The following is a 24,238-nucleotide window of genomic DNA, read 5'->3' on the forward strand; positions in this document are numbered from 1 at the left end:
TCTTTCTACCCAAGTGGTCTACTTCAGTGGTTTTACTGTGCCCTTGCTTACAAAAGTGACAGTACAGGCTCAAGAGAATTTTCTAGAATCTCAGAAAAGACTAAACCCATTTCCTGTATCTCTGTGACCCACAGGAGCCACCCTGTGATCTCATTTAGGTTCCTCCAAAACCCTTTGAAGAGAACAGCTAAGCCCCCCAAAAAGGAACAGATTCCACTTTTGTAACGGTAATGAAGTAAGACTCTTCAAGAGGCCGGCATCCATGCTGTCGCCTCTTTTTCCCCAGAAACAACTGACTCTAACTCTACTTCATACTGCCTCATCCAGAAGTACTCTACATGTGATCAGGGATCTAGTTTTGCCTGAGGTCCCCAAAAGATGAAGACAATGCCACAGGCTGCTGCCGGGGACAGGGTGGAGCACTACCTCCACTCCTACTTCTGCTAACTGTGCCAGACAAACCAGGAAGAGTGAGAAAGAGCTCAATGTTACTTGAGAAGTGAAGGGTCAGAGAAAAGACAGCCTCCCTCCAGCTATTAGGTAGGTGATTGGTGGGGGGGGCGAGGGGGGGTCAGAAGACAGGAAGATGTAATGTAATGCAACTGAAAAGGCCTCGGTGGACACTGGCTCAGACAGACGATGACCCTGGCACAGCCCCTCCCTGTGGGACAGCTGCAGAGGCCCTGTTCTGTTCCAGTCACAGGTTTCCCACCACCTCAAGGAGTTTATGTTTTTACTTGTGGTTTCTTGTTTCCGTGGGGCCTTGGCTTTCTGAGGGCATCCCCAGGAGGACCTGGTATTTAAATACTCCAGCTTCCTGAGGCAGCACTACAAGGTTCTTTAAAGGGACTGGCCCCAAGTCGCCTACAGTGATAATTAGCTTCTATGTTCAGTACAGTAGACTCAAGCTACTGAAGCTCCTTCCCTGACTACCCCTAGGTCTTCTACTTCTTTCTAGGATCACACCGCAAATAAATCACTGGATGGAGGTAGGGCTCAAGGAGAAACTGCTAAACTTTTCAAAGACAACATAATAAAAAACTGTCTATGGAGCCATAGAAGAAAACTGGAGTCATCCTGTGTGAAAAAGGAAAGCAGGCACAACACAAAACTGCTGACAAACACACCAATGACCATCAACACTAGCGCCGAGACAACAAAAGTAAGTCCTAAAACCAACTTCAATTTCCAGAAAGAGAACAAACAGATCTCCAAGCATGGTGATTCACCTGACAGTGAGTTTCAGATCAGATACGAACGAATCTAGCTTAATCTCATAGAGACATGGACACCTCCCTTGAAGGGTAGTGACTGACTCCCACCCTCAAGAGCCACCAACTGGTGACAATTCCTCTGCTGGGGTGGAGTGTCAAGGGCCCTTCCTTCATACACACTGCAATTTTAACTGGCTTGATGGATGACAGGTCTTGAACAGCTAGGCACAGCTGCTGTGAGTTGAGTACAACAGCCATGCCATGCCCAGAAGTCAGTATTGCACAGCCCTCTTCCCTTCTGCCAGCTCTCACACACTTCCCACCCCTTTACAGCGATGTCTCCTGCACTTTGACTGGGGGGAGGGTGAAACAGATGATTAACCCACAGCCAAGCACTCAGTTACCTCAGCACTTTGTCCATTTCTAGATGTCTATATTAACCACTACCCACTGAAAACATAAGCAGATTCAGTCTGTGATTGACAGCGACATAAACCTATGGATATAGGCACAAATAATTATAAGGCAATTTAATAGCATACCATTTAACAAATCAACAGTAGGTTTCCCCACCGAGGACCTAAGATCTCCTCAGTTGTGGGCTTCTGACTGGGTTTATAGTACTAGGCATGCAATCGCTCCTGTGAAGCAGTGCCATACTCAATCAGAAAGGAGCTGGTCACCCCCATAACTGTCAGACGACTACTGTACCAATGGGCACATATTGCCAGGGATGTCTGTTATGTTACAGCATACAAGGTCCCATGCTAAATGAGAGCGCTGATGTCTTTTCTCCCCCAAGGGCCTGCACAGTGCCTTCCAGCCCTACAAAAGCTAGCTATCTAGGAGAGTTTCCTGGTCAGGAGAGGTTGATTCCTTTATGTCCTTTATCCAAAGGGAGTGGAATCTTCAACACTAAGGTCTTACCGTTTGGAGATGGTGGTAAACCATGAGAAATGACAACACTAGTACCTCTGGGGCATTGCTTGGGGCATTCCTCTGGGTACCTTAGGGAGGTACCTTGTGTCTAGCACTGAGATCTTCATTAATAAAATTCCCCTGAGGACTTACAGAACAAAGTGATGCCTTGTTAAATTCTGCACTTATGGAAAGGTGGGAAGATTTGGCCATTTTGGTCAAGGGGAATAATATAGCATGGGCCTCCCTTGTCACCTTAGAAGATCAACTCACTGCCCAAATTATAAGACTAAGATGGTGAAGGCTTCTGAACTCCCCACAGCTGCCCCTCAGACAAACCCTGTAGATTTTCAGCTGGAGAAACTGCAGGGTGTCAACTCTTCCACTGCTGATTTGTGTCCTGCTCCACTGTTAGGACATGACTTTTTAAAAACACAAAATATTTATAGCTCCTTCTCCCCAAAGGGAAAGATGATTTTAAACTGGGGGACATAGGAATCCTCTTGTCCGCCACTGTCTCCACATCACCTATGAAGGAATCAGAAGATCCCTACAAGAGGAAACGGACAGCTTCCCTTCACAGGTACCCTGGGAATCATAGGCAAAATCCTCAACAGACACAGGACAAAGAGGATCAGTGGCCCTGGCTGGGGACAGGTAAAGACAACCCCAATATAAATGATGCCCTTGGGAAAGAAGCCCAAAGAGGAGTCAACCTCTATAGAGGAATTCTGAGAAAAGGGTTTTTAACCCCTTGCAACACCCCAGTACCAACAAGGAAGCCAAAGGGAAGAGAATGGAGGCTTGTGCCGGAGCTCCAAGCCATAAATGAGTCCAACTATCCCTCACTGTCAGTGGTACCTGACCCACACATCTTGTTATCTAACCCTCCTCTAAAAGCAGCCTGCTTGTCAATGCCAGGTCTTTGCAGTGCCTTTTGTAGTAACCCTGATGAGTCAAACAGCCAGGATTTGTTTGCCATCATGTGGGAATGTCAGCCATGTACGTGCATTGTGATGCCACAGGGTTACACATAGTTTCTCCAATTCTTAGATACGGTTTACAATGTTCTCGTGAGTCTACTCCGACACAGTAAGTCAATGACCTGATCGTGCTCTCCTTCACATGGGAATTCTCGAAGACATAATCTTATTGCAGGGACTAGCTAAGAAGGGCCATAAAGTGCTAAGATACAAAATGCAGTTTTGCCAGAAGGAAGATGAACACCTGGCTACATAGTGACTTCTTCAGGATTCATCTTAACTCTTGAACTGCACTTCTGATGTTGCAAGAATTTTCTTACCTCTAAAACAAAACAAAACACAAACAAATAAGAGGATTTCTAGAACTAACTACTTATTAATTGTTCAACTTTGTGTAAACTTAAACAGGAACAACCAGATTCCACACAGCTAGACCCGAAGAAAATGCAGCAACTGAGGCCTATCAAGCCCTGCATTCGGACACCCAAACTATAAACCTCCCCCCTTTCATTCATGAGAAACATGGGGGTGCAGTGGGCATGCTGATTCAAAATACTGGGAGAAGACACAGCCCCTTGGTATGTGAGTCAGCAATGAGACCTGGTGGCTGGAACACACTGTCCTGTCTGAGGGCTATCCTCGGCCACAGCTGCTCTTTGAAAACAGCTGGGGAGGTAGGTCCCTTTCTCTCTCTCTCAGCATGCATGTGCCCCATCACACAGAACTTCTGCTGAAGTCACATTACGCCTAGGAGTTGCCTAATTTTTTAAGACTTATTTTTATGTGTATTTATGCACATTTTGCATGTATGTATGGATATATGCACGTATGTGTGTGCACTACATGGATGCTGGCATTCCTGGAGGCAAAAGTGGGTGCCATATTGCCTGTGCCTGGAGTTACTGATGGTTTTGAGTCTGAAGTGCATGCTAACTGCTGAGCCACCTCTCTGGCCCTGAATTGGTTAGGTTCTCAGGAAGCACTGTGCTCTCATCTCCAGAGGCTCCCTGCTGCACTGCATTTCTCTCAATCCCCTGCCCTGCTCCTTATATCAGCTGAACTAGAAGGAGAGACAGTGCTACTCAAATAACTGATCCACATCATTCTCCTAAGACGCCACTGGAAACATCTGCTGGAAATGCAGACTTACTTTATTTATAAGATGAACAGGAACATTTTCTGTCAGGATATTTAATTACATCCATTCTTGATATAAACTAAGAGTATCATGGCCTGAGATTGAAGCTGCTCTAACCACTAAACTCATTATCTTAACTGGAGCATGCTATTTACCAGAAAACAAAACAGCTAATGTTTATGCAGATTGTAGCAACGCATTTAGAGTGGTGCGTGACATGCTATAAACTATTTCTGACTTCCTCTGACCAGCCTATTGAAAACAGTCAACAAATCTCAATTCCTAGATCCCAACCATCTGCCTTAATAATTACCCATTATTAAAATCTCAGGACATTCTAAAACAACAAAGAAGTAATACTCAGGCTGGTAGAGCTGCAAAAAGGGCTTCACTATAGACAACCACACAGGAAAGATCCATCCGTTCATGATGACCACTCTACTTCTGACGCAACAGATGGCACCACTTCAGAAAAAAAACCCTGGCACCAGAAGGCTACAGTCTCAACTCCCAGAGTCATCTCTGATTAGGTCCTATTGGCAAGCCCCTAATACCCATTAAATGCCCAGCTCCCCTTCTGGAATACACACCCATTAATTCATTGGAACGGGAAAAATGGTCCCCTGGAGTAAACAGTATTTTTGGAAGCCTGTCCCAATGATAACTCACAAGGCATACTTGAGATATTCTACTTGTCCCAAACACAATCTTGTGAAGATTTCCGCTCTTAGAAAAGAAGCCACAACAAGGCTCTGACAGGGAGGCCCTGTTGGGTGCTTTAACTCCCTCAGTGCTGCAGCACTTCAGGGTGGACTTGACTCCTGTTTCCACCTCAAACCTCCTCCTGAGGTCACATCTAGGCTCCGGGAGGGTTGGATGATCCTCATCTATTGCCCCTTCAAATAAGGCCACAGTGACAAAACTCAAGAGCCTAAGCCATGTCCTCTGAGAAATGTTTTGAGAAATTTTAACATACACTTTAGTATTTTCCTTAGATAAAAAAGAAAAAAAACCCAACTCAATATTGAAGACTTGAATAATGTCGTCCCCTCTTTAGCCATGTTGTTGTGCCTGCTTCTTACCTAAACCTTCCATGATACGTACACCAAGTCTTTATGCTTGGAAAGATCCAAATTTCTCACTACCCACCGAAAAGGACTTAAATTCAGTACAACTTGGATTTTCAAAAAATTCCAGGAAAAGCCCTAACGTAAATTTTCATGCCTAAGGAAATTCCCATTTGGTGTTAACTCTATTTTAGAGCTTCAACCCCTATAGCCAAGGCATTGAAATAAATTCTCTCCACTTAAAAAGAAGAAAGGAAACTATTTTAACTTGATCCAACCAACTGTGTTGCCACCGACGTCGAATGATAAGATACATCAAATCCCTGGCTGAAACGGCTGCCCTGCTGAAGCTGCCTGTGTTTCCTGTGGTGCTGGCATAACCTGTCCAATGACCATCTGCCCAGTAAATGTGGCCTGGACACCTCACAGTACTGTACCTAACAAAACCCACTAATCACAATCATCCATAGGAACTGACTTGGTGACCACAAATTCCAGACAACACTCCCAGCACCTACATGGTGGCTCATCACCACCTATAAATCCAGTTGCAGGGCCTCCACAATGCTCTCTTCTGGCTTTCATGAGAACTGTACACATGCAGTGCACATACAGATATGCAAGCAAACACTTGTACACATGGAATAAAAATTAACTTTAAGAAGAAGAAGAGGGGGAAAGATAGGAAACTCTTGTGAAGGAAAATGACTAACTTGAAGCCAAAGGTGGGGAAGAGCGGGTACTTTAACATATCAGACTGTTAACAATGTTAATACAGATGGGGAAACAGCCAAACTTCTCTTTTTTTTTCCAACTTTTTTTTTTATTTGAATTAGAAACAAGATTGTTTTACATGTAAATCCCAGTTCCCACTCCCTCTCCTCCTCCCCTACCATCCTCTCCCCCCCAAACCCTACCTATCACATATCCTTTCTGCTCCCCAGGGAGGGTGAGGCCTTCCATAGGGTATCATCAGAGTCTATCATATCCTTTGGGATAGGGCCTAGGCCCCCCCCCCCCCCGTGTGTCTTGGCTCAGGGAGTATTCCTCTATGTGGATTGGGCTCCCAAAGTCCACACCTATGTTAGGGATGAGTACTGAACTACTACAGCAGGTCCCATAGATTTCCGAGGTTTCCTCATTGAAACCCACTTTCCTGGGGTCTGGATCAGTCCCATGCTGGTTTCCCAACTATCAGTCTGGGGACCAAGAGCTCCCCAATGTTCAGGTCAACAGCCAAACTTCTTAATGCAGAGGTTACAACAATGCTCTATGGACGTTTTATGGAAAATAACAGATGGTGTTTATAACTTAATACAATTCAATGTAAGAGCCCATATTCCCTGATTAAAGGAGTCTTCGTGTCCAGTTAGCTAGGTTTAGAAAAATACTAACTAGACTCACATTAGGCCAACAGGAAATGGGTGAATACTACTACAGAGTGACTCCTACTGGCATCTACTTCCCTCTGTGTAAACTGACAACTAATTTGTTTCACCCATGATGCTTCTCTCACAGGTGTGGCTTCTTGTTCCTGCCCTCATCAGAAATATTTGATACAAGAGGAAAGAACAATTCTGCTGAGAAGGAATTAAGAAGACACTGTATTGTTGCCTGATTTCTTCTGTAACGTAACTTTCCCAAATTGGAATCTGGTTCAATATTAAGATAATAGGACAAGTTCTGTTATTATCTACAAATAAGAGTTACCATAGCTTAGATATTGAACACCAATCCCTTCTAAAATTAGAGCTAGCCACTCTACATGCGGTAAGCTAGAGTCAAATTGGATAGAAGCCTGGAATTAAAAGGTAATGAGCTATTTCAAGTGTTCCAAACATCAAATAAAATGTTCCATGAAGTATCAATGATTGTAGACAAAGGAGAAACATAAAATTAGTCCAGTTAAGCGGTGTGATGACACATACATACAAAGGATTCTTTGTTAAGGCATCTTTCCTCACCTGCTACCTTCACTCCATGAAGTCCAGCTGATGATTATAGTATTTCTATTATATATCATCTATAATATTCTTATTATATATCACATGTGATATAGTATATAGTATTCCTATTATATAATCATATAATATAGTATATAATATTCCTATTACATAGCACATGTATTATTATGTCAGAAACAGAGGACAAAAAATGCAGCTCAAATAATAAGGCTTAATAGATTTGATGTGATCCAGGAATTTCTTCCTTAATGACTTCCCTTGACATACCTTCCTTTCTTTTTTCTTTTTTTGAGACAGGGTCTCTCTACATAACCCTGGCTGTCCTGGAACTCACTCTGTAGGCCACCCTGACCTTGAACTCACAGGGATCCCCTGCTTCTGCCTCCAGAGTGATGTGACTAAAGGCTATGCCAGCATGCCTGGCCATTCCTTTCTCTTAAAGATTTATTTCTTTATTTCTTTTTTCTTTCTCTTTCTTTCTTTTTGCCTACTCAGCCTCATCTAGATCAGAAGCCAGGAATGAGCATCCTAGTGGTGGGAGACTTTAAGTACTTAAATATTTTACACTTGCCATGTGTACAAAGGGGGGACTGTGGACAAGATTCCAGAAAAGAAGCTGTGACTACAAATGCAGACTGACTGTTTAGGGCTTCAATGATGTGGAGAGGGTGGAATGCTGTGGTCAGAGCCATGTTATCTTGGCTAGCTTCAGCCCTTTTATACCACTTATTGCCCATCTTTGTGTGGGATCTAACACCCTTGTGGCTATGAAGTAAATCCTTGGGAATGCTTGGACAGATTCCTAGCTCCTTAACCCCAAAGCTAACACGCTGTTGGCATCTGAAGCCTGCCTCAGAGATCTCCCCCACTTTGCTGAACCCACCTGTTGGATGTACTCATCCATGTATCAGAAAAGTGTGATTTATACTTTTCTTTATTCATATTACTTTATGAAACTGATGCCCCATTAGAATCCAACAGGAGCAGCCTGAACCTGTGTTCCTGGGCCACAGTCACTGGTATTTGGCTCCAGAATAAACCACCTGTTTACTCTGAGGTGAGTAAACTGTACTGTTTCTGTACTGACACTATCTTCTTCGTTGAAGGCCTAGGATGTCCACAAGCTGTAACAAGGAGCTTGCTGTTTTCTCAGCTAGAAGAGGACAACCCTCTGGACAACTGGTACTTGAATTCAAGCCTGGGAAGACAGAGGCTGAGAGCAAAATGGACAGATCTACATAGAATAGGGAAGTGGGTGGGATAAAGAACAAGACCCACCTGGGGTGGGGCAGTGGGCAGGATAATGGGCAAGAGTCACCTATAGAAGAATCGCATCTGGGAAGGAACCGTGCTCCCCACAGAGGCACAACCAAGCCTGCACATGAATTTCAAATTTAGGAGAGAAGTAAATTTCAGAGACGGTGATGACGGAGTTCAGAACATGCTAGACCAAAAGTATAGCACTGCACTGCGGAGAATTTCCCCTGGAGCTCCCATGTCTTTCTTTCTAAATGTGGGACACAAGACGCTCAAGTGGGAAGGGACCACTGCCTGAAAAGGCAGCAGGGCACAGAGACAAATGTAAATAAATTGCCCTGCCCACTTCCTTATCGTCTTTTCTCAGGGGTCTTTCTTCAGGAAATCTATGACCAAAAGCACTAAAGTTTAACTGTTTCTTTGGGTTTTCATTTCCTCATGGAAGTTCCCATGTCACATAAAACATGCATTTGTGTAAAACCAAGAACCTTTTAGGGCAGAAGAGACGTACATTTTCCTTCCATACAAACTAAATCCCAGAAGGATGATGACGAGGAGGGGTGATTAAAATCTACTCCGTTGCATGCCCCTTTGTGTGTGAAACAGAAGCATTGGCTACTACTACTTTCTCAAGAGTTTTGGGGGAATCCCATGGAATCCCAAATGGCTTCCTACTGTGATTCGTGCTGTTGTAACCAATTTACAAGGCAGCACATGGAGGGTGGAAAGATGGCTCAGCAGTTAAGAGTGCTAGTGGCAAACCTGGCGGTGGTGGCACACGCCTTTAAACCCAGCACTCGGGAGGCAGAGGCAGGCGGATCTCTGTGAGTTCGAGACCAGCCTGGTCTACAAGAGCTAGTTCCAGGACAGCCTCCAAAGCCACAGAGAAACCCTGTCTCGAAAAGAAAAAAAAAAAAAAAAAAAAAAAAAAGTACTAGTGGCTCTTCCAGGTGACTTAAGTTTGTTCCCAGCACCTATGGTGTGCAGCTTACAACCACCTGTAACTCCAGCTCCAGAGGATCCAACATCTCTGATCTCTCCAACATCTGCACAGATGTGGTACACACACACATACACACATACACACATACACACTTACACACACACACACACACACACACACACACACACACACACACACACTAAACAAATACTAAAGGGGAAAAAAACAACACAAAAACCAACACCGGGTATATCAACCTTATTCCAAGGTGGAATCCCCTCCCCCTTTTTGAGAAAGAGACTCTGTATGTCTCTATGTAGCCCTGGCTGGCCTGGAAATCACTATGTAGATAAGGCTGGCCTCAAACTCACAGATATGGGCCTGCCTCTGTCTCCTGGGTGCTATGCTGGATTAAAGGCATAAAGCATACCCAGCTCCGATTTTGAAAATTAACAGCTAAAGACCATGCTACTTCCAGACTGAATCAATTTAACACACCTTGTCTGTGGCTTAAGCCAATTTGAAATTGATTTTCTGTTTTCAGTGATCTTATGGAACTTATGATCTTATGATCAGAGGGATGCTGAATGAAGTCCCCTCAGATGTAAGGACAGTTGCTACTGTTTCTTTTCAATCAGTCTGTACTGTGACAAATGCTCCCCTTTGTAATTTACAAAAGGAAGCTGAAACAACGGAAGAACCATCAGTTTCCCACCCTCCCTTCCATTTTAACATAACTGGATACAGAGTTATATTATTATGATGAGCTTTTAACAGGATTCTATTTATAAACTTAAGGCCATTTTAAGTTAAAATGATAAATTTGCAGAAACCAAAGCTATTTAAAGCCTTTTTATCCCAGGGAAACAGTAGAAAGGAATTTAAACATCATGTTTAGAATGAAAACAGCAACACGATGGTCTTCTTTTAGTTCTGGCAAAGAACGTATTTTATAAACATAATAGAGAGAAATGGTATGATTTGTGATTACCTAAAATCTACTAAAGAAAACAGGCTTGGTGGTATAGTGCTGTAATTTTAGTACACAGGAAGCTGAGGCAGGAGAATCTAAGTGTGTGCCTAGCCCAAGTTTCAAGCCTCAGCAGCACCAAAACATAAAAATAAAACTGTAAAACCCCAGACTTACACAATTATGGAGAAGAAAATAAGCCAGATGCCAACATTATCTGGACGGAGGCATGAAAGAAAATGATGGGCCAGTTTCTGGCTGATTCTGTCTCCATGGCCCATAGGTCTCACATGACTTTAAGGTGGGACAATCTGTCTACAGTTCAAAGCTTTGCTTCTTTACAAGATCTTTTAAAAGGATACTGAACCAGAGCTTTTGAAAATTCTCTACAATTAACTTTTTTTTTTCTGAAGACCGGTTGCCCTATATATCCTTGGATGGCTTGAACATAGATTTGTCATAACCGTCATGCTCCTGCCCCTGGTTCTACCTCCCTAGTGCTGAGATGACAGGTGTGTGTCACCACATCTGGCCAACATGCTGTTACTGTTGTTGTTATTCTCTGGTTCTGGGAATTGAACTTGGAACGCAGTGCATGTTGGGTAAGCACTGTAACAGGGCTACGCCACAGCCCATATTTTATTCTTAAAGAGAAGCTCTTAAGTAGAAAACAAAGTGTGCTGGTTGATATTGTCCACTTGACACAAACATAGACATGTCTGGGAAGAGGAAATGCCTCAATAAGATTGGTCTGCAGGCAAGTCTGTAGGGCGTTTCTATATTAGAGACTGATATGGGAGCGCCCAGCCCCCACTGTGGGCCGGTGGTCCTGGGTGGCAGAAAAAAGCAGGCCGGTAATCGGCATTCCTCCATGGTCTCTGCTTCAGTTCCTGTCCTGACTTCCCTCTGTGATGGAATGAGACCTGAGCATTGTAAGATGAAGTAAATCCTTTCCAAAGTTACTTTTGGTTATGGTGTTTTATCGCAGCAACAGAAACCCTAAGTAAGACACCAAAAAGGCAGTGTTCCTTATCCAGCCAGAAGAGTCTCTTATTTTACCTCGATAGTATGCTTTCGTTATTGCATCAAATTCCTCTTGGCCTGCGGTGTCCCATAACATTAGCCTGACATCTTCATCGTTAACTCTGAAAGAAGAGATGAATTTATTCCATACAAAATGAAAAACATTAATGTACATTTGAAAGTCTGAAAGCTCTATTGTTGACTTCATTCTGAAAATCAGAGCAAAGCCATTTTAAATGATGATGCAGCTAAGACCTTACACTCTGTCTGCCAGTGTTTTCTACAATGATAGTCTTAGTAGCTCTAAGACCAGCAGAACTGGGAAAGGGGAACCCTGTGGGTCAGATCATTTTCTCCTCTTACTACGCAACCCTAAATGGGGTTTGGTGCCCTATTGATTAGTAAGAATACAGAAGGAAGCAGCCAGCTCGGTTGACCTCTACTTTGTCATGTAGCTGAATCTCACCTCAGTAGCTATGGTCTGTATCGCTTTGTTGTGCTGGAGAACAAACCCAAGACCCTTTGCACGCTAGTCAATGCTAGTAATGTGCTTTATTGCCAACTTGTACCCTCTGCTTTCAAATGTTTCTGTGAATATTAAATTAGCAAAAACAGAGCCACCCTATTCCTGGGGACAATACAAGGTCAGGTTCCTCAGCATGATGATGCATACCTGTAATCCCAACACTGGATTTTGAGGCAGGACAATCTTGAATTTGTGTTATAAGACTGTCTCAAAACGAAAGTAAAGGAACTACCAGTTTGTATCATTAATTGACCTAATTTTGCTTTATGTGTTTCTACCTAAAGACACCTTATTACATAGTCATTCACTGAGCTCATGTCCAGCAGTAGAGTGAGCACTGTAATTGCTGACTGAATAACCCTGTTCTAACACAGTACTCTTCTCCATAAGGCACACGCAGCCTCTTGTACTCAGAAGCACCAGACAGAGCTATAGCTGGGGCCCATGTAAGACAGCCAAATCACTGGCACAAAAGGAGAGTGTGAAAAAAGTGCACTACACAAAACAAAACAGGACAGGTTTATCGTATAAGGGCTAAAACAAGAAGTAACTCCTTATTTGACCACAGCTGAAAAAGTACATGTTGGACACCTCCAATGTTTCTGTAGCTCTCTGTCTATCTGGTAAGTGACCACAAAAGCAGTGACTGTGATTTCAAGTAAGTTTTAGCAGGTTGGTGAATTTGCAGACAAACAGCCTATGAGTAAGGGCAGGAGAGATGGCTCAGTGGTTAAAAGCAGGCACATACTACTCTTACAGAGCACCTAAGTGGAGTCCCCAGATCAACAGCAGGCGGCTCACAACTGCCTGTAACTCGTGTTTCAGGGGATCTGGTGTCTCTGGCCTCTGCAGGCATCTGCATTCATGTGCACAAGCCCACCCCCCTCCACACAATTAAAAATGAAATAAATCTTTTTTTAAAGGCCTAGGAATAATGCAAAATCAACTAATATCCAAAATATTAATTTTTGCTTCACGTACATGTACAAAATACAAATATCACCAAGACAAAGCGAGCCTTCTTAAAGTATGTTTTAAGGAGGCAAACGTGGATGTACCACAGAGTATATAGGGAAGACCAGAATCCACAATGACCATTATTTCTGCTGCAAGTTAGTAAGTGGGCAGTGAGTCAGGTACACTCCAAAGGAGGCTTTGAAGGCTCTCAACATTAGTGACAAAAAGCATCACTCCCAAGTATTTTAGAGTCCATTTGGATTTACTGACATAGGAGTTCCTTTCTGTGGGCAAATTTAATACTTCTAAACCTGTCTTTGATTTCTTGAGGACAGAGGTATGTTAATGCCTCTCTAACTTCTATTAAATTGTTCAGTTTTTTGTTGTTGTTGTTTTGTTTTGTTTTGTTTCTTAAAGGAAATAGCAGGTGTGGTGGTGAGCAAATGTAATTCTGAACACTGAGAAGGTAGAGGCAGGAGGATCAGGATTCAAGGCCAGCCTCTGCTACACAGCAAGTTCAATGCCACACTCACCTACTCTGACTCAAAGAAATCAAATTAAAAGACAGAGACAATGTAAACAAAAGGAGCCTCTCAAAGGAAAATTATATGACAGCTTAGATGTTCCTTCTAAATAACAGAGCAAGGAGAAGTCAGTCAAGGGTCAGTTTGTCAAGTCCCCAAAGTGTCACTAATAAATATAAAACATACAGAAGCACGAAGGGAAGGAAAAAAAGAGGAAAATGAAAAACATTAGAGGGGGAAAAACTGCAAGAAAAAAAAACAAAATCAAAGTATATGACAAAACAAAACAAACTCCACCTGAGAACTACCCCAGGCCTGGATGATGGCACACACCTATAATTCTCAGAGACTAAGAAGGAGGAGAGCAGTTTGAGGCCAGTGTGAGCTACAACAGTGAGAACCTGTCTGAAAAATAAAAATATGTGCCAGGTGTAGCAGCTGAAGCCTGTGTAATCCATGTACCTGGGAGGTAGAAGGAAGAGACTGGGAGTTTAGGGTCATCCTTGGCTACATGGCAAGTGCAAGGCCAATGTGGACAACATAAGGCCTCGTTTAAAAGACTGAACAAAACAAACAACCAACAACAAAACCCAACAGCACTAACTGCTACGGGAGCCACTGACACTTGCTTCCTGGCCTGGACAGCAAGGCAGTTTCTCATTCCGGTAGAGTCTTAGACACTTTACAAATCAGAACCAAAGGCTAAAACGCCAAGTACATACTGAATCTGTCGCTCCAAAAAGTCAACACCAATAGTTTTCTTGTAGTCTTTTGTAAAAATGCCTTTGCAATATCGCTGAATCATACTTGATTTTCCAACTGCTCCATTCCCTACGACCACCATCTTGATGGCTACTTCCATATCTTCCTCCATCATTTTGAAACAGAAAGTTTCTGGACCGGCTCTAATTCCAGGCGATCAGATTGTCTCCGCAAACCTATAACTTAAAATAAAATTACTCTTATCAAGAAACAATCACATTACTTTATACCAATATGTCCAAAGGCTGAGGCTCCCAATCCACCCTTTTCCTTGTTCATCTTAGAAAGGTAAACACTGACACCTTATCCTTATCTGAACAATTGTCTCCTTCACAGAGACAGAGACTTGGCACTGAAGTTGAAGTACTGAATTCATTGCTTAGCTTCTCCATGACTCAGTTTCCTGGCAACAATATCCATCTCACAGAGTTGTTGACCAAGGATACATGTGAAAACTTCAGCAATGTATGAGTTACACACGAAAATATTCATTTTACGAAATGCAATCCCACACAGTGTAACAACAAATGCATTATTAGAAACAAAACCTGAGAACAATGCTTTTCGACCCCAGAGACGTTTTGTGTAATGATATATAGTCACACTGAGCTCTTGTTAACTGAGTTAACTGTTTCGGTGCTCACTTTATAACGAGTGCCATACAAATTATCTAACGCCACAGATTCTTTGGTTTGAGACCAGTTATACAGTTTATCAGACAATCAAAGTAATATGCATATTTACACTAAAAAGAATAGGAAGTCAACTTCCTATAGTTCTTAAAATGACATGCACACTTGGCTATTATATTTTGACTCCCGTAACTGATAACCCAAACTGAATATTCCTAAGTCTTCAAACCTGCCCCCAGTGCTTCATAAACTTGTATGGTCCTAAGAATCTTCTAGAAGTACTTATAAAGATCTAGCCATACATAATCTGAAACCTCAGAGCAGTAGCCTTTGAATCTAATTTTGAAGAGAAGCACGAGCTGGGCATGGTGGTGCATATCCGCAATTCCAGTACTCAGGAGGCAGAGGAAGGAATATCACCACGAGTTTAAAGTCGACTCTGTCTACAGTGAAATCACAAAAACACAGAAAACAAAAACAAAAACAAAAACAAAAAACAAATAAGAAAACCCAAGAAGCACAAATGGACACAGCTTAGCCTTCCCTTCCAGGGTAATGCTTGTGCTGCCACCTTTGGGATCCACCACTGCCCATGCCTTTTAAGGCCATAAGAGAACCACTGGCTCTCAGGACAACTAGAGTGAGGCCAGTGTGCTCACTGTAGTTCCTCTTTGCACTGGGCTCTCCTTCCTCGAGATCCTCCTTTCTCAGGTGTCAAGTGGGCATTGCCATCTTAAGGCTCTTCTCTTTGGTAAGGGAGGGGCAGGAGCTTTTAGCTCAGAGGTAGGGGGCATGTTTTTATGCATAGACCCTGGGTTCAACTCCCAGCATCAAACCCTCCTGCCTCGGACAGGGGATTAGGAAGTGTGGCCTTCCTGGAAGAAGTGTGTCAGGAACTACAAGCGCACACCACCAAACCTGACTACAAATAGATCACATGACAACACCAACCATAAAGGCCAAAAGATCTTATACTGGTACTGACAAGATACTAACTCTAATAGGCTTTGACATATGTGTACATATGTGTGTACACACACGCACGCACACACACAATAATACCCAGAGCAATCATTCAAAAGCTCCTACAGATAAACTAAAGAGCAGATAGGGAAAAAAGTTACAGAATCAAATCTGTACTTACAGAACTCTCCCTAGAGTAGAATATACACTTCCTGTCAAGAATACACTAAGTGGGATGGGGGAGATGGCTAAGCAGTTAAGAGCAATGACTGATCTTCCAGAGGACCCAAGTTCAATTCCCATCACCCACACAACAATTCACAGCTATCTGTAATTCCAGTCCCAGAGGATCTGATGCCCTCTTCTGGCCTCCATGGGTACCAGGTGCACACATATAGTGTATAAACATACATGAAGGCAAAGTACTAACATTTTTTAAAGGATTAGAATGCACTGAGTAGATGTTTTACCAAGATAGAACATTTTCTAAGCCACAACAGACAACTGCTGTGAGATTGTGTCTCCTCAGAAGGTCAGATGATATATTCATAGAATCTCACCAACATGGCCGCCTAAGCTCATATAGATGAACTAAGCAAGGTCAACACCAATAGACAAGCTAACATACACTGAGGAAAGCTCACAAGACCTCAACCCTAAACAAAGAACTATGGGCAACTAAGGAATGCCGAGAGCTGGAGAAATAGTTTTACCAAGAGAAGAGCTGACTGATTGGTTATCCAATATCAAATGGTCAGCACTGTACACAAAGTCTCAGTAGGTTGGTTGTATTTAGACACACGTAACAATAATTAAATAAAAAGAAGTTATGGATTTGAAAGAGAACAAGACAGGATACACAGGAAAGGGAAGGGGGAAGCGATAAATGATGTAATTATAATCTCAAAAAAAAAACATATTTTTAAAAGGGTCAACAAATCTAAAATACTGAAAGCCATACAGTGTATTCTCTGAACATAATGGACTCACACCAGAAACCAGTGACAGAATGAATAGGAAAACCTTGACATTTTGAAATGAAAAATACATTTCTAAGGGATCCAGGGATCACAGAAGCCTAGAGAGAATTAAGGAACTGGGTGCAGCCTGTAATCCCAGCACTTGTTAGAGCCGAGGCAGGAGGATCCTGAGTCTGAGGCCAGCCTAGGCTATATGGCTAGACCCTGTTTCCAGAAAGAGAAGTAGTATCTAATATAATCTATTATAAGTATAATAATAGAAAAATACAATGTGGGAATCCGTGGATGCAGCTACGGCAGTGCAGAAAAAATGTTCCAATAGGTGAGAGTGGACATCTCAATAGCCTAAGCTCTTAGCCCGGTGGGGCAGCCACAGAGCTAACTACTCAGGAGGCCAGGACAGGATAGCAAGCTCCAGGCCTGCTTGAGACCACCCCAGCCACTTACCAAGACACTATCTCACAATGAAAAGTAAAAGGCTGGGTTTGTAGATCAGGGGCAGTGCACTTGCCCGGCATGCCCAAGGCCCTAGGTTTAACCCCCAGAATCACCATAAAACAAAATCAAGTTTGAGAGATTGCACTGTCCAATTTTAAAACAGTGTAATTTGACATCAAGACAGTACGACATAGTAAGAGGAGATCCACACACCGTGCGTGCGGCAGGAGAGAAGGCTCAAAGCAGAACCACACAAATATAAAGCTTCACCTATACAATTAACTTAAAATGCACCACAAATGTAGACTTACAGCTTTAAGAGCAAGTCTATAGGAGAGGATATTCCTGATGGGGTTAAGGAGTTCTTAGACAGGAAACCAGAGGACGCAACATGAAGGGAAAACTGACAAACTAGACATCCAAGTGGATCCCAACCTGTGGATCTCAACCCCTTTGGCAAACCTCCAAAAGCATTTACATTACGATTCATAACGGTAGGAAAATTACAGTTATAATAGTTTTATGGCTGACGGTCACCACAACATGAAGAACTGTATGAAAGGGTCGAAGCATTAGGAAGGTTGAGAACCACTGTACAGGATGATGGCTCAGCAAGTACAGGGCAAGCTGCATAAGACTGGCACCCCGATCCCATGGTGGAAGGAGAGAACCGACTCCTGAATGCTGTCTTCCGACCTCCACAAGTATACCAGCCATGTGCACACTCTCCCTCACACAAGTTTCATCTACATGCATAATCACAATAATATAATTTCAAAACGTAAAAACATTAACCAGGTGTGGTAGCACACACCTGTAATCCCAGTATTTGGAAGGTGAGACAGGAGGATCAGAACTTAAGTTCATCCTTGGCCAGAGTGAGTTCCAGGCCAGTAGGGGCCAATGAGAATGTCTCAAACTAACAAAACAAAACAAAACCACTTAAACAACAACAACAACAACAAACAGTCCAGAAGGGTGGTGCATGCCTGAGACTCCTGCAGTTGTGACGTTGAGACAGGAGGATGACAAGACTACTCTGTATACCTATTTTGAGGACCCTTTCTCAAAAGTAAACAAATAAAATAAACATTTGTTGATTCAAAAGGTAATGAATAAGGAAGATAATGAACAGACAAGACACCAATTAGGAGAAAGCATTTTCAAAATACGTATCTGACATAATTGGTATCTAGAGTGTTAGAAGGAACCCTCAGGCTCAACCCAAGGAAATACAACCAAGTTAAAAACAAGCAAAAGAGCCGGGCATTGGTGGTGCATGCCTTTAGTCCCAGCACTCGGGAAGCAGAGGTAGGCGGATCTCTGTGAGTTCAAGGCCAGCCTGGTCTACAGAGCGAGTTCCAGGACAACCTCCAAAGCAATACAGCAAAACCCTGTCTTTTAACAAAAAACAAACAAACAAACAACAACAACAACAACAACAAAAAAAAAACAGGCAAAAGATGTAGACAGTGCACACACAGGAGTGTGTGTGGCACATGAGTACACAGACATTCAGTAACTGTGGCTATTAGTTAAAGGCACATGATACCTACCGATGACACACCAGTGTGTGTGTGTGGATAAAGAGCAAGGAGGAGCAACTAAACTGGTAGGAATGCAATGACACAGTCACTCTGGAATGGTTTTCGAGGCTGAAGATACAACTGAAGAACTGATTTCCTATATAAAATCCCCAAATCTCACACAACTCAATACCCCACAGAAATAAAAACTTACGTTCACACAAAAAACTGTGCAACACACATATGCACGTGTGCTCACACACATAAAATCAACCAATCAATCAATCAATTTATCTATCTATGGCCATACCACCCTGAACACATCTCATCTCAGAAGCTAGGTAGGTTAGTTAGATCTGGTTAGTACTTGGATGAGAAATTTATTTACTTTTATTTTATGTCTATTAATGTATTAGTGTTTCACCTGCATGTTTGTGTGAAGGCATCATCAGATTCCCTAAAACTGCAGTTATAGGCAGTTGTGAGCCACCATGTGGGCGTGGGAATCCAACCCAGGTCCTCTGCAAGAGCAGCCAGTGCTCTGAACTAATGAGCCATCTCTCCAGCCCCATCACAACTCTATACATATTCACCCAAACTGAAAACTACCCAAATGTCATTCAATGGGTGGATAATATAACTGGATATATTTGGCCCATCCACCTAATTAAACACTACTTAATAAAAAAGGAGGAAATTATCCATCTAGGAAACAATGTGAGACTGATAACTTGCTTAATTGGCATAGTGTTTGCCTAGCTCCACAAAGCCCAGGATTCCATGCCTAACACGACACACACCTGTATGGTGGCACATATCTGAAATCCCAGCACTTGGGAGGTGGAGGCAGAAAAATCATAGTCTCATGGTTATCCTTGTCTACTGGAGCAAGTATGAGGCTAGTGTGGGCCACCTGAGGTCTTGTCTCAATAGAATAGGATAGATAGATAGATAGATAGATAGATAGATAGATAGATGCCAAAATAGCTAACATGAATGAATCTTGAATCTTAAAGGCATTATATATAGTCAGTGAAGAAGAGTTATCAACATCCCAAACTGTTACATTTAAATGACATTCTAAAAACACCAGTAATTCCAAGGAATCAGGAATAAGTAGTATGTTATAAAGACAGCATGGGGTTTTAATAAAAAATAGGGCTGACAGTATTGGTGGTTACACGAAACTAAAACTCTCCAAAAGGTTATTTTTACCATATGAAAGTTAAAAAATAATAAAGACGTGAAAGCAGATTGTAGCTCCGGGAAATACTGTTGAGGCTCTCAGAAACTAGAGTTAAACACTGCATCCCAGCACGCAGGAGAAAGAGGCAAGTGGATCTCTGGGTTTGAGGCCAGCCTGTCTACATAGCAAGTTCCAGGTCAGTCAAGGCAACATAGTCCCTGTCCCAAATCTCTCTCTCTCTCTCTCTCTCTCTCTCTCTCTCTCTCTCTCTCTCTCTCTCTCTCTCTCTCACACACACACACACACACACACACACACACACCATCATAAGAAAGGCACACTTCTGAGCATAATTAAAAAATGGACAGTAATTATAAATACCCTTCCCTCTCAACTTAATTGTAAGTCCCTTGGCAACCAATACAATCCTTCGCGTTAGCAAAGGATGGGTCAACTTACTAAGGAAAGGGTGGCTGGGTTTGGTTTTTCCGTCGTGCAATAGCCTGTACGTTTGAAAAAGCACAGGGATTGATTGTTCCTGTCGCGCAGCCCCGTGGGGACCTTGCCTCGCCCGCCGGAGTGAAGTTCTCACACACTGGGGCTCCTGCTCCCGGGAAACCACTGCGACCGACCTGCGGGCGGCGGCCAGGATCGATCGATGGAGCAGAGCGGTCCAGCCGTTCCACGCGCGGGCAGTCCCCACGAGGAGGAGAGCGCAGCCCGTCGTAGCCGCGGTCCCTGCCCACAGCGACTTCCCGGCACCGCCACCCGGGGGCCCGCAGCCCCGAGCGGAGGCCGCGCAGGCCGCACTCACCTCCTGCCCGCAGCCCGGAACCCTCGGCACCGAGCCCGCAGCCCGGAACCTGGAACCCGCAGCACCGAGCCCGGAACCCACAGCCCGCAGCACCGAGCCCGGCTCCTCCCCGCGGCGCCTCGTACCCGCTCGGCTCTTTAAGAACGATTATGATTTTCTAGCGAACTTTATTAGTATCCGGATCCACGGAGACACTCATCGCCGACTCCGGCTGGGATGAAGGGCGCGCCGGGCTCCCGCCCGCCGCGCTGAGGAGCATGCGCCACCTGGACTGCGCATGCTCCGCGCCGCCCCGCCCTGCGCTAGCCCTGATGGAGCGGGCTGGGTTTGCAGAGCCTCGGGCCTTTGGTACCCAAGGAGACCAAGGTGAGCAGGATGTGCAAACCTACCGAAGGAGCTTCCTGTTTCCCTTCCAGCGGCCTCAGAAATTCTGCCACTTACTGGGACGCATCTGAGGGCATCGAAGTGGTAGGGTGAGCAAAACAAAGTTGAGTGGAGACGAATTCATGCAGCTTGCATGGTATGACTGGCAAGACAGAAGCCTGAGATCCTTAACAATCTAGGACCAATTGGAAAATGAAAAGGTCCTGCAATCCAAACCTGCTTCAAACGTGGAGTGACAACACATGTCTGCGATCCTAGGACCCTAGGAAGATGGCGGCAAGAAGATCGGGAATTCAAGGCCAACCTGAACTATAAGAGACCCTGTCTCAAAATAAACTTGTTTCCGTTGCCCCTATATACCTCACTTTAAAACAGAAAATGGCGATATAAAATACCACGTGTTGACAAGAATGTGAAATAACTGAATTTGATTGTGGTGCTGGAGCACCTCCTTTGAAAAACAAGAACAATTTGTTACAGATGTGTACCCTATGACCTGCCAGTCCCTTGGTCACACAATTGGTAGGAACAATACTTACGTTGTGCAGGCAGATAGGTGCCAGGACACCCATGGCTGCTTTTGTCTTAATAGTCTTCAAATGGGAATAATCTAACACCGATAGATTAACATACCTTGTCATTGTGTAATGGGAACACTACACAGCAATGCAAAGGACCCTCTGAAACTGTAGGCAATAACACAGAAAACGACAGAAACTTACCGTTGAACATAAAATGTTAGACACAAAGGTACATGTTAAATCCATTTTTCTCCTTTTTGTTTTGTTTGTAGGGTTTTTTTTTTTGTTTTTGTTTCTGAAACTGTCTGGCTATATATCTGACGCTGGTCAGGTATGTGCAGTGCAACTAAGGCTGAATTTCAACTCGCCAACCTCTTAAGTGCTGGAATTACAAGACTGTGTCATCATGCCCGGTGTTCAGTTCACTTCTGCTGTTAACTCTAAACTCTTGACACTAAAAGGTCTCTGAACTAGAAGGGTTTGTGCATTACTGATGCAAAAAAAAAATGACCTGGTCCTGGAATGAGCCTCACAACTAGCAGCAGAGCTAGGCAAAGGTAGGGGACCTACAAGTCAAGAGCATTTTAAGTGAAATTTTGATAAGGAAAACCTATACTGGCCATAGCTAAGACTGTTTGTACGATCCATTTTTGCTTCAAGCCCATAGTAAACAGATGGGCATTGGAGTCCTAGGGTTTTGAGTCATGGTTTCAACTTTCATTCAGGAATTTGGAAGAGCCCTGGCTTGAGCCCATAACAGTTAGCTGTTAACTTCCCTCATTGCCACTTACCCAGAACCGAACCCCTTCCATCCTCTGGCCCTTGTAATTAAATACAAGACATCTTGCACCTTTTCACTATAAAGAATCACAATGGAAAGATTGAGATGGTGGAAGTTAAGGTAATAGTCATGTGATGTACAAGGAATTGTGACTGAAAGAAAGTAATCTCAGTTAGTCTTGCTGCTAGTAATGTGCATGTATTTGCGAATGTTCAAACTGTATTTTCTATAAACTCAGAGCCTCATTCATGCTAGCCAAGCATTCCACCTTATGCAATAATAGCAACTCAAGCTCTACTCTCGTCCATATATTTTCTGTATGAGAATTATACTTCACATATAGTGATTTTTAAATGAAAATTTTCAGAATTAAAAGTTAGAGATTACTTATTCATGATAAAAAATCATTTTTTGAGACATAAATGTCAAGTCACTGGTAAGTTTGGCTCTCGGATTTGGTTGGAAGTTTTAAACCATTTTTTTTTAAATACTATATTTAACTTTACGTATGTGCATTGGTGTGAAGGTGTGAGATCCCCTGGAACTGAAGTTATAGACAGTTGTGAGCTGCTTTGTGGGTGCTGGGAATTGAACCCTGGTCCTCTGGAAGAGCAACCAGTGGCTCTTGTAACCACTGAGCCATCTCTCCAGCCTCCCATTTTTACCTTTTTTTTAATGAAGCAAAATTGGAATTTACTAAGAAAAGGTTTTAATATAGATGAGCATTAAGGGAGAGAGAGGCATAAGGAAAGGACAGTCTGATAGTGTTAAAAGTCAGCATGATAGAATCTAAAGTTTCCTGGGAGATGGGCCTCCCAGGGCACATCCGTGAGGGATTATATTGATGACATTAATGAGTTGGGAAACACGCCCCACTGTGGGTGGCACTAGTCCCTGGCTGGAATTCTGACTATATAACTAGAGAAATGGAATGGAGCAACAGTGTAGCATTTTTCTGCTCTCCATCCCAGACGTTTGATTCAATGTGCCAGCTGCTTCAAGCTCCTGCCTTTGATTCTGCTACCAAAATGGACTGTAAAGCCTTTAACTGTGAGCCAAAAATGAACCTTATCTCCCTTAAGTTGCTTTTATCCATGTATTTTTTTTTTAATCACAGCAACAGGAAAAGAGACTAAGACAACACTAGGTGACACACTACTGTAATCCTAACTCCCAGGAGTCGGAGAAAGCAGGATTGCCTCAAATTTGATGCCAACCTAGTCTACATAACAAGTTCCATGCTGAAAAGGATTATGTCTCAAAAAGTAAAATAGTCAATGAGTAAGCAAATAATGAAAAGAAAATGATAGCATTACATGCCATAGAGTAATGAAACACTTTTCAAAAAAGTCTTGAAATTTTTAAGTGTCATAATAATACATATATATGGTTTTGATACCATTGAAGTTATGTTGTTTAAATAATTCAAAGGATTAGGTTAAATGTTTGAAATTCTTTGTTTTTGTTTTGTTTTGTTTTGTTTGTTTCAAATGAAATCCCATAGTGCATTTAGGGATGCTTTATATAAGATTATAGGCTGATGAGACAATAGTAAGTCAAAGGGGTCCAAGAAATCCTTACTATACCAGGACTACAAGTGTGAGAAACAATGATCCTCACTTCATAATTAAAGCACCGGAGACACACAGTAGTGAAAGTGAGAGAGTTTATTTTACAAAGCTGCAAGGCTGGGCATCAGCCTAGAATGGCAGGTACACTGATTGAGTGCTGAGAAGGGTTTTGAACACAAGCAAACAGATAACCCTC

At 43.0% G+C, this 24,238-nt stretch overlaps 1 protein-coding gene and 1 long non-coding RNA gene across 7 annotated transcripts in view; one reads left to right on the forward strand and one right to left on the reverse strand.

The window, feature by feature from the left end:
* The window catches only part of Rab23 (RAB23, member RAS oncogene family), a 29,397-nt gene extending 8,350 nt beyond the window's left edge, over positions 1–21,047 (reverse strand). For 2 of the 6 annotated variants that reach the window (XM_027392837.2, XM_027392842.2), the window contains exons 1-3: positions 20,911–21,047; positions 14,207–14,428; positions 11,514–11,599 (exon numbers count right to left, since the gene is read on the reverse strand). In XM_027392837.2, the coding sequence (XP_027248638.1) occupies positions 11,514–11,599; positions 14,207–14,361 (241 nt within the window). In that variant the 5' untranslated portion in view covers positions 14,362–14,428; positions 20,911–21,047. Of the gene's footprint in view, positions 1–11,513; positions 11,600–14,206; positions 14,429–20,430; positions 20,564–20,785 lie in introns of those variants that run through there. The other 4 variants (XM_027392840.2, XM_027392838.2, XM_027392841.2 and 1 more) reach the window with 4 other exon arrangements.
* LOC113833073 lies at positions 962–7,184 on the forward strand. The gene is made up of 2 exons (XR_004772248.1): positions 962–1,162; positions 6,839–7,184. It is a non-coding gene; the product is annotated as an uncharacterized LOC113833073 (long non-coding RNA).
* Positions 21,048–24,238: the final 3,191 nt, after the last annotated feature.

This window comes from Cricetulus griseus (assembly GCF_003668045.3).
Source record: "Cricetulus griseus strain 17A/GY chromosome 1 unlocalized genomic scaffold, alternate assembly CriGri-PICRH-1.0 chr1_1, whole genome shotgun sequence".
Lineage (NCBI taxonomy): Eukaryota > Metazoa > Chordata > Mammalia > Rodentia > Cricetidae > Cricetulus > Cricetulus griseus.